General features: G+C 39.1%; 2 protein-coding genes across 7 annotated transcripts; one reads left to right on the top strand and one right to left on the bottom strand.

Moving 5' to 3' along the window:
* On the bottom strand, window positions 1-7562 carry LOC103429239 (uncharacterized). The gene is made up of 14 exons (XM_029103602.2): window positions 6098-7562; window positions 5891-5998; window positions 5536-5732; window positions 5213-5423; window positions 4814-5051; window positions 4564-4714; window positions 4158-4457; window positions 2047-3451; window positions 1851-1961; window positions 1551-1726; window positions 1215-1425; window positions 840-1077; window positions 585-735; window positions 1-497 (listed from the first exon to the last, which is right to left on the bottom strand). Exons 1-14 carry the CDS (start codon window positions 7425-7427, stop codon window positions 192-194), a joined length of 5133 nt encoding a protein of 1710 aa, XP_028959435.2. The 5' UTR covers window positions 7428-7562; the 3' UTR covers window positions 1-191.
* A 454-nt stretch (window positions 7563-8016) lies between these two features.
* Window positions 8017-10411, top strand: LOC139196585 (transcription factor PERIANTHIA-like). 6 transcript variants are annotated; one of them, XR_011581659.1, is made up of 7 exons: window positions 8018-8467; window positions 8581-8627; window positions 8711-8810; window positions 9002-9105; window positions 9188-9465; window positions 9898-9978; window positions 10057-10411. XR_011581659.1 is itself a non-coding variant. In XM_070822862.1 (6 exons), the coding sequence occupies exons 4-6, from the start codon at window positions 9403-9405 to the stop codon at window positions 10149-10151; spliced, it is 228 nt and encodes a 75-aa protein (XP_070678963.1). In that variant the 5' UTR covers window positions 8017-8627; window positions 8703-8810; window positions 9002-9105; window positions 9188-9402; the 3' UTR covers window positions 10152-10411. The 6 variants fall into 6 exon arrangements, 1 of the variants encoding a protein (XP_070678963.1); XR_011581656.1 differs by having other exon boundaries at window positions 8703-8810; XR_011581657.1 differs by having other exon boundaries at window positions 8017-8627; window positions 8703-8810; window positions 9175-9465.
* Window positions 10412-10478: the final 67 nt, after the last annotated feature.

Raw genomic sequence — 10478 nt, 5'->3', positions numbered from 1 at the left:
TTTACTAAACATTGTAACATTGCATTTTTTTGCCAAAAGTACTTTTACAACTATAGTTTACCAAACACATTACTGCAAGTATTTTTTTTTAAAGCACAACAATACCAAACTAACCCTAACTTGTAGGTGTAAGAACTTTTCAAAATAATGGTCGAAATTCGCTGCATTGTGATGCGACGGTATGGGATTGCTTATCGTCCTGCAATCAGTGTTATGGTAGCGTTATCCACAGAGAAAATGTTGTCGTAATGTGGGTGAGGATCATAGACTGATGAGTTTTCGAAATTTGTAAATATATGCTGCTTAGGTGGTGGAAGATCCTTCTCACTACTTAGCGCGAAAACTACATCCAGCATGGTAGGCCTATCTGCAGCCTTGTCCTGCACACAAAGAAGCCCGATATGCATGCATCTCGTTGCTTCTGATAAGGAAAAAGATTCGGCCAACACTTCATCTACAAATTCGAATCCCCTGCCTTCATTCCATAAGTGCCATGCCTGACAAAATTCATATATATTGGCTACAATTGCTAAACTGATCGGCTCATAACTTCAAAATTTATTAGATTTAGAATGTGTGCTTACATAAGATAGGAAGCCTAGCTGTTCTTCGTTGTGATAGAAGCCAGTACTCTTCCTGCCCCTAATAATCTCCAATAACAAGACGCCGAAGCTATAGACATCAGATTTTTCAGAAAATATTCCACCCATAGCATACTCCGGAGACATATAACCACTGACAAACAATTCATGAATTAGTATTTAGCTATACTATTGCTTCTTTGTGTACTGTCTTAAGAAAAATGTTCTTCCAAGAATAGGAAAAGAAAAGATGCTTACAGTGTTCCCACAATCTTGTGAGTATTTGCTAGACTTTGTGCCGCTTCAACGATTCGTGACAATCCAAAATCTGAAATTTTTGGGTTCATTTTCTCATCCAAGAGAATGTTACTAACTTTCAAATCTCTATGTATTACTCTCAAACAGGAATCATGATGGAGATAAAGAAGCCCTCTAGCGACACCCTGAATAATATTGAAGCGTCTACCCCAATCAAGCACTGCTCTCTGTGTTGGATCTAATCACAATACCCATTAAAAATGTACAATTTAAAACAAATAGAACAGAGATTACTAACACCTTAGTTAAAGAACGCGACAGCTAACGAAAAGAAATTGTAGCAAGACATAAAGAGTGCCAGTGAAAGAAACTAACTGAATAGAAGAGTATCCAAGCTTCTGTTTGGCATGAACTCATAAATCAGTAACTTCTCGTCATCTTTAACACAGCAACCCAAGATCCTAACAAGATTTTTATGTTGGAGTTTGGAGATCAACAACACTTCATTCTTGAACTCTTCCATGCCCTGCCCTGAGCTACTAGATAGTCTTTTTACCGCTATTTCCTTCCCTTCTTGCAGCTTACCCTACACGAGCCCGGCGAAAAATTAATCATTAGATTCATATCTGTATCTTGCAGTTGTATACTTGTAGGCTTGTAGCTGTTGTGATAATATACTATAGCTAGAGAAAAAACAGAATGCGCAATCACCTTGTAAACAGGGCCAAATCCTCCTTCCCCGAGTTTGTTTGTGATACTGAAATTGTTCGTTGCGATTAAAATGCTATCGAAATTATAGATGACCAGCTCTGATGGATCATGCTTTCCAATGTATTCTTGAAGAGTGTCTCTTCCGTTCTCAATTGTATCAGTTAATCTGGCGTTTCCTGATATGGAAATCATAAGAATCAAAAACCGAGTCAGATCAGCGGACTAACAAATAATTCAGATCAAACCAAGCATTTTTTTGCTAGTTTGCTCATATCAATCACATCCATCTCATTCTCTTACCCTTTTTATTATTAGCTTGCAACCTGTGGAAACCGAACCCTAGGGCACCCAAGATGCTAATCAAACAAATTGCTGCGAGGCTGGCAATTAACTTTATTGGCTTTCCTTCACCTGAAAAAATTGTATTTGTAACAGAAAAGTTGTGTAAAACATATAGCTAGCTAATTGGAGCTGTACAAGCAATGTTATTATTTACCGAGTTCTGAGCGGTCCAGGCGAATAAAAAGATCTTCTCCACCATAGACAAATTCCTGTATATCAAGAAGGCCTTTGGACCAGACCAAACATCCTATGTTATCAACATGTGCATAAGCCAGGCAAGAACAATTTTTTAGGCACTGTGTCCTGCACTTCTGTGCATCTGAAAACTTGATATATTCATGAAAATCTGGTACTTTTAACTGCGTCATCTTCAAAAACCCGTCTTCATTTCTTCTCGAAGCGACTGACTGACTTGTATTAGTCTCACAAAACAATTTGGTTTGCCTCACACACCCTCCTGTCCTGTTTCCTTTGCTCCATTCCTCGTGTGACTTTGGTACAAACCCTTTCAAACACTTGCATATTGGAGTTGTTGGAGATTCAGAACGTTTGCAAACCCCGAAAGGTCCGCATGCTGCATACTTATCACATGAGTTATTTTGTGCTAAAAAGTCAAGAATCCAGTACTCTCCACGTTCCGAATTCATAAACTTAAGTGTACCGTCTGAAGAGATGTCTGAGTACGCCAAAACGTCCCCGTAATTATAAGAACTATAAGAATAATACTTTGTTCCTTCCTCTGCATTATCATCTAATCTGAATCCACTTGTATATGCATCATTTGTACCTGGTAGCCCGATGAACTTTGATTTATCCCATGGCCCGGTTCTCCAGTAGGGAGTTGATCCATTAATCCAAATTACAATCTGTGATGGCACCTCTGGTGTCAATCCAACCATGAACATCCCCGTCGATGGATCACTCTCACTTTTCCAGGAAGTCAGGAAATTCGTCTCTCCAGATTTGCTATTGAACCCCAGCAGCATACTTGGTAGAAGTGTGTCACTAGGATAATCAAAACTCTGCCACAACGGTTCAGCTCCGACATCATCATCTTTTACGACAAAGTTTCCGGTGTCTAAAAGAGATGCAGCTGAACCATTAGATAGCACCGAAATATTCGTTGACCAAAGAGGATTCTGTTTTCCATCTACAAGCTCCAGATTCCCCATGCTGCTTATTCTCAAACTAGCCAAGGTGTCTGAAGCTGCAATCGGCTTTTCTCTGTTGGCCACCCATACAACTTTTCGAGGAAAAATACTCTTGTGCCATATCCCCACATACTTCTTATTACCGGAATTATTATTAGGACTGAAGAATCCCAATTCGAAAACATGGCGGGGGGAGACAAGAGTTTGTCCCTCTGATAATGGTTGCGCAGGACTTATCTCGTAAACTTCGGCACAATGGTGCCGTGACAGAAGAAGCAAGCTGAAGAAGAATAGGAAGAACATGGAGGAATTCATCGTACTAACACTACTTTCGGTTCTAATTTGCATCTGAATGATTAAAAATTCCCTGAAAAGCAATACGATCAAACATTGAAATACTGTTTTGGGCTAAAATTCAATTAATGCAGTCAAAGTCATGCAGAAGACTTTGATATAGATTTTGGCTCCTTCTGGACACACCTAACGTTCATTATGAGAATGCTACCTCTAGTTTCTCGCTCACGTGGCGAACTGAGAGCAATTGGATCTCCTGCAGGACCGAAAATATCACACAGACACACACACACACACACACACATACATATATAGGTTAAATATGATCGTCACCGGGACAAGATACATTAAGTAGATCATTACCGGTGCTACAGTGTGTTTGTACTGCTGTTTAAATGTTGTTTTCTAAGAATTAAAGTGCTTTTGTTCGTAATTTTTTTTTTTGGTAGTTTCAAATTTTACATCTTGACAATTTTATTTTACTAGCCGAGACAAGCATCGGCCTTGATCAAAATCGTTACAGAAACAAGTCGAAGGAAATCCGCATTGCGGGCAGTGTCATCTCTTTTTTTGTCGATTCATATCATGCTTGCCATTGCCATGCAAGTGTGATTTCCACACGCATGATCCGTTCGTATTTATAGTGGAAAATATATAAGGTTCAGAAGAAGAATTCCTTAAAATGTTTCGATCATCTTTCAACTCAGTCTACCACTGTACTAATTAAATAGCAGATTTGCGGTGTACAAGATGCAGAAATTTTACACGTGCAGTAACCTTACTTGTCTTTACACTTTCAATCACCAAAATCCATTGCTTACCGACCTTCGATAATGGTTATAGTTTCTTCATTTGCAGAGAAAATATTGTCATATTGAGGTTGAGGATTATAGACTGCGTTTCGGAAATTAGAAAATATAGGCTGCTTAGGTAGTGGAAGATTCGTCTCACTACTTAGTGTGAAAACTACGTCCGGCATGATTGGCCTATCTTCAGACTTGTCCTGTACGCAGAGAAGTCCGATATGCATGCATCTTGTTACTTCTGATGACGAATATGAATCCGCCAATACTTCATCCAGCAAGTCCAGTCCCCTGCCTTCATTCCATAAGTGCCAAACCTGACAAAATTCATATTATGAATGTTGCCTACAATTGTTAGAATCTGCTATATTTAGCATCTTAAAAAACACAAATCCACGTGAAGATTTTGAGTGATTAGCTTACATAAGCTAAAAATCCGTGCTGTTCTTCGTTGTAATAGAAGCTAGTATTCTTTTTGCCGGCGATAATCTCCAATAGCAAGACACCAAAGCTATAGACATCAGATTTTTCAGAAAATATCCCACCCATGGCGTATTCGGGAGACATATAGCCACTGCACAAGCAATTCACTTGTATTAATAACTGAAAAAAAATGACTTCTCTGTTTCTGGTCTTAATAAAAGTGCCAATAATATGAAAATAATGTGCTTACAGTGTTCCCACAACCTTGTGAGTATTTGCTAGACTCTGTGTTGCTTCAACGATTCGTGCCAATCCAAAATCTGAAATTTTTGGGTTCATATTCTCATCCAAGAGAATGTTACTAACCTTCAAATCTCTATGGATTACCTTCAAACGGGAATCGTGGTGGAGATAAAGAAGCCCTCTAGCAACTCCCTGAATAATATTGAAGCGTCTAGCCCAATCAAGCTCTGCTTTGCGCTTTGGATCTAATAAAAATATCCATAAAAAGTGCAACCAATATTAGTAACAAAATCATAAGTAGTGGGGGATTACAAAGAGCTAAAGAATTGCCAATTATGGTAACAAAAGAACAACATGTAACAAAGAGAAATTTCATCCAAACATAAAAAGTGGCAGTGAAACTAACCGAATAGAAGAGTATCCAAGCTTCTGTTAGGCATGAACTCATAAATCAGTAACTTTTCATCGTCCTTGACGCAGCAGCCCATGATCCTAACAAGATTCTTGTGTTGGAGTTTGGAGATCAACAGCATCTCATTCTTGAACTCCTCTATGCCTTGCCCCGAGCTACTAGATAGTCGTTTTACTGCTATTTCCTTTCCTTCTTGTAGCTTACCCTAGAAATTAAACATTCGATTTATATCTGTGTCTTGTAGTTTTAGGCTTCTAGCCGGTGTTGAAAACACCATATTTTCCTTTTGGAATTGAAATAAATAAATAAATAGTTACCTTGTAAACAGGGCCGAAACCTCCTTCCCCGAGTTTGTTCATGGTGCTGAAATTGTTTGTGGCATTTAATATGCTGTCAAAATCGTAGATGAATAGCTCCGATGGATCATGTTTTCTTATGTATTCTTGAAGATTGTCCCTTGAATTATCACTTGTATGATTCAACTGCATTAACTTTGTTTTTTCTTTCGTGTTCCCTGTTTCGAAAATATAACAATCACAACAACTTCATCACAACAAGGTTATCAAGTAATGGATATCAATCAGTAAATATGTTCTTATGAAGTTATGCATGGAAGTTGTATACTAATTTGAATAATGCATCAGCTGCTATCACTCTATGTTATTCTCTTACCTGTTTTTTTACCGCGCAGTCTCTGAACACCGAAAGCTATGGCACTCAAGATACTGATAAAACCAACAGCAGTGACGCTAGCAATTAGCTTTACAGGCTTTCCTTCATCTGAAAAAATGAATTTATGAATTGCAATGAGCAAAGAATGAGACCGAAAATAAAAGATACTTCTAATAATACTGCAGGAAATAATTCTCATTTGTTTACCTAATTCTCCGTGTGCTAGGCGAATATAAAGATCGTTCCCTCCAAATGTAAACTCTTGTATATCAATAAGGTCACTGGACCAGACCAAACACCCTATATTATTAACTTGCGCATAAGCCTGACAAGAACAATTATTTAGGCATCGTATCTTGCACTCGTCAGCCTCCAGATTTTCGATAAGCTCATGAAAATCTGGTAGCTTTAATCCCACCATCTTCCGAAAGCCATCTTCTTTTCCTCCTGAAGCAAATGACCTGCTTGTGTTACTCTGATCACAAAACAATTCGGTGGTCCTCACACACCCTCCAGTCCTGTTTCCGTTGCTCCATTCCTCATTTGATTTTGGTACAAACCCTTTCAAACACTCGCAATTTGGATTTGGAGATTCAGAACCTTTGCAGACACCATAAACACCACATGTTCCATAAATGTCGCATGGATTCACCGGTGCCTCCCAGTTAAGCCACCAGTTGCTGCCATTGTCCGAAAGCTTAAGATTCAGTACTCCATCCGAAGAGATGCCAAGATATGAAAGCGAATTGTCAAAAAACCTGTAGGAAAAAGATTTTGTTCCCGGGTTCACATCATCATTTAGAGTGAATCCACTTAGATATTGATTATTCATATCCGGTACCCCGATGAACCTTGATTTATCCCATGCCCCACTTCTCCAGTAGGGTTTCGATTCATTAATCCAAATGAACACTTGTGATGGAACGTCCCGTGAAAGTCCAGCCCAGAACAAGCCAGCTGATGGATCAATCTCACTTTTCCAGGCTTTCATTAAACTGCGCTTTCCGGATTTACTATCGAATTCCAGCACCATATTTGGTAGAAGTGTGTCACTAGGATAATCAAAACTCTGCCACAATGGATCAGCACCGACATCATCATCTTTTACGACAAGATTTCCGCTGTCCAAAAGCTCTGCAGCTGAACCATTAGATGGCACCGAAATATTCGTTGACCAAAGAGAATTCTGCTTCCCATCTACAAGCTCCAGATTCCCATTGCTGCTAATTGTCAAATTAGCCAAGGTATCTGAAGCTGCAAGAGGGTTTTCTCTGTTGGCAACCCATACAACTTTCCGCGGAGATATGTTCGTGTGCCATATCCCCACGTACTTGTTAACCGAACCATTAGGACTGAAGAACCCCAATTCGAAAATGCGGCTGGGGGAGACAAGGGTTTGTGTCTGTGAAAATGGTTGTGACGGAGTTATCTCATAAACTTCAGCACACTGATGCTGTGACAGCAGCAAGGTGAACAAAATTAGGACGAACATGGTGGAATCGAAAATACTACCAATGGTTTCCTTTCCAAACCCCATTTCAGTTCTACTGCGTTTTCTAGAAAAAGAAAGGTGAAGAGTATCTGTAAATTTCGTTGGAAGAAAATGGCTTTTCAATTTTGTTCTAAGGAAAAGTCTACCAATGCTCTCAAATCAAGGGCCGAAAACTTTGAAACATCAGATATCGTTCGTTGTAGATGTTTGACATTTGACTGAAAACGTGTTCCTCTATCTTCGCATATCTTCTTTTATATATAAAACCGGGGACTTTGGATTGTGTGCCCTCCCATCGCGTACCCTTATGATGTTCTCTTATACTCTATGATCACGATTAAATCACGTTACTATTTTATATTTTTATTATTTTTATAAAAATATTAATATAAAATATTAACGTAATTTAACTGTGATCACATAATATAAGAGAGCATAATAAGAGTATGAGATGGAAGGACAGACAATCCAAGTCTGGAGACCCATTTTGGGGTCACCCTCTTCGACAAAATTATTTGGACACAAATACCCCTCTGCCAAAAAAAAGTTCAAAGCAATAAAAAAGAATGCTGAAAATAAGGCAAGGGTAATTTTGTAAATTTATTTTTTAATAATATCCTGCCTCTTCGATCAGTCTACAGTCTTCCACCGCTTCATTCTCGCTCGGTACTTTCTGCTTCTGGCATTCTCTCTCTACAAGATTCTGCCTTCTCTCTCTAGAAGTCCTCTCTCTCCTCCTTCGCCATACCCAAGCTTTTCTCCGTCGGTTTGCTTTCCTGATTTCTGTTCTTCCTTTTTTCTCCCTGCGTGCAGATCAGCAGCTGCACTGCTGTTCTTCCTCTACTCCTCCTGAATTCCTCCACTCCAAAAACTTCATTTCATCATAACTTTGTTGTACGGCAACGAAATCGCGCAAGGTCGGAGCCTATAGATTTGTATCAGAACCCTCTTCCATCTGATATGACACCCACACCTCAAAATCAACTGTGGTCAAAGATTGGAGCCTAGAACAATAACGGTTTTTGGCGGAGTTTTGCTGATTCCGCCCAATCCCGCCGGAATTTGGTCTCGGCCCAGGAGAGAAAGTTGATCCTCTCCTGACGATCTTTCTACCTATACTTGAGTTCGTTGAGTGAAATGAAAGTTTATTTTTTTATTTTTGGTTTGTGAGTTTTTTATTTTTTTATTTTTTGTGCAGGTAAAGGATGAACCCAGAACAGATATGTTCAATGAAGGACTTGATAGGTAGGAGCGCCTTTCATTTCTCCTTCTCCAGGTCGTATGAAGATCGTCTTTTCTTACCTTTTCTTTGCTGTAAAGTGATACAGGCAGAAGGAATCACCACCCAATCAGTAAAAAAAAAATGCAGAGCTTCAAAACAGCGTCAACAAACCCAAAATTCTACTCCCACTCTTCCTTCTATTTCAGGTCTCTCTCTCTCCCCCCTTCTTACTGTTTTTGTTTACGTTTTTTTATTCTACTGGGTTTTGTTTTAATGGCGTATGAGAAATGGGCTGTCTTAAAAAACATAAAGTCTTGAAATTCATGGGAGTATACAGATTTTTAGCAGTAAAAGATAAACCCAATTGCTCTGTTTTTTCTGCGATGTGAAAAAACAGGAGAGACGACAGTGACTAGAACCAAACGCGTTTTACGGATCTTGGAGAGCTTGAACAGTCTGCTACCGCCTTCCCTCACGATGAAGCTGTTGTTTTAAGCCCAAGTATCCTCTCTCTCTTTCTCTCCTTTCTTTCTCTTTCCAACATATGGGTTGGGTTTTAATCTGGTGTAGGCTCCATATTCAGCTTAAAAGCAAACAATGTTGGTGGTGTACCTGATAGCTTGCACTACGGGACCTTGAACGTTGGCGGGTGTTTGGACATAGGATCAACTATAACCGGAACAGGAGGAAGAGCGTGTGTGGACACAGGACAGCAGCAGCCATACATGTACCAGCAACAGAAAGGGACGACGATGTCTGGAAACGGACAATTTGAGAATTGGGGTGATAAATTCAGTCATGGCTGACAACAGCCAGCAGACTGACACTTATACGGATGTTGACACCGATGACAAAAACCATGTATCACCATCTCTCTCTGTGGTCTCTGTTTCATGAGCATGTGTCTGTTAGACTGCTACCCTACTTTTTCATGGGAATCTTTCTATAGCCTTAGTGGAATTGAGAATCATTTGAAATTTGGAATTTGGATTACCATCCATGTTGTTTCAAGCTTCAAACAATGTGTAGACGTTTGTTTGGCCAGTTGGGCTGACGGCTCGGCCCCTTTGCATTATAGTTCGAATCTCCCTCCCGTAAATTATAGTAATTTAAAATATCGCTTTGTCAGTTAAAAAGATAGTTTCCAGAATGTTTTCAATTCAATTACAAGCTTTATAACATGGCCCATATCTAAGTTGATTTGCTTTAAATCTGCATATTTTACTGTAAACTTAATTTAGCTTTCTAATTTTTATTGTCAATGGATTAATGTGAGATACGATTTTGTTATAGCTTCATGGAGTGCAGCATGGAGCATTAATGGTAGCGGATTCCACAGAGCAGGCAAAGGAAAGAACTACTGGTGACCAAAAGGTTAGAATATTTGGATTATTGATAAAAGTGATTTTATTAGAAAGTAATTTTCGATCTTAAATGCTAATTTATCTACAGACACTATGTAGGCTGGCCCAAAACAGAGAAGCAACAAGGAAGAGTCGCCTAAGGAAGAAAGTATACATCTTTACTTTCCATCAGCATGTATTTGAATGTCTTTTTTCTTTCTAATTTCATCGAGAGAGCTTCCCTATACCTTTTTAGGCCATGACATCTTAAACTAATTATATAACGTCACGTGAGAGCGTTAAAAACATATGGGATCACGTTATTCGTTTGGCGTAACACACTGGCATACCAGGGTGTAGGTTTGTAACCCAGCGTCTAAATCTTTTAGCTATGTTGAGACAAAATCTTGGTATCAACCCTGAAGATTCACTGCCAGGTCTATAAAAATAAGGTTTGTCTTAAATGCTTCTTAGCCTTCTCATTCTCTTTAAATAGCGAAGGCCTATTTTTTTAGCTTCCCTCCCCTTTTT

Source organism: Malus domestica, chromosome 05, assembly GCF_042453785.1.
Source record: "Malus domestica chromosome 05, GDT2T_hap1".
Classification (NCBI taxonomy): Eukaryota; Viridiplantae; Streptophyta; class Magnoliopsida; order Rosales; family Rosaceae; genus Malus; species Malus domestica.
The sequence above is the reverse complement of the archived record's forward strand: the minus strand, read 5'-3'. Positions and strand labels throughout refer to the sequence as shown.

What these genes read in the sequence shown, in the direction of transcription:
- LOC139196585 (XM_070822862.1), top strand. Translation starts at nt 9,403, where the DNA reads ATGGCTGACAACAGCCAGCAGACTGACACTTATACGGATGTTGACACC. An exon ending in ACACCGATGACAAAAACCAT is followed by an intron (nt 9,466 to 9,897) that starts GTATCACCATCT and finishes ATTTTGTTATAG; the next exon opens with CTTCATGGAGTGCAGCATGG. An exon ending in GAACTACTGGTGACCAAAAG is followed by an intron (nt 9,979 to 10,067) that starts GTTAGAATATTT and finishes GACACTATGTAG; the next exon opens with GCTGGCCCAAAACAGAGAAG.
- LOC103429239 (XM_029103602.2), bottom strand. Translation starts at nt 7,427, where the DNA reads ATGGGGTTTGGAAAGGAAACCATTGGTAGTATTTTCGATTCCACCATG. An exon ending in GTTTCGGCCCTGTTTACAAG is followed by an intron (nt 5,424 to 5,535) that starts GTAACTATTTAT and finishes TTTAATTTCTAG; the next exon opens with GGTAAGCTACAAGAAGGAAA. An exon ending in TAACCATTATCGAAGGTCGG is followed by an intron (nt 3,452 to 4,157) that starts TAAGCAATGGAT and finishes ATTGAATTTTAG; the next exon opens with CCCAAAACAGTATTTCAATG.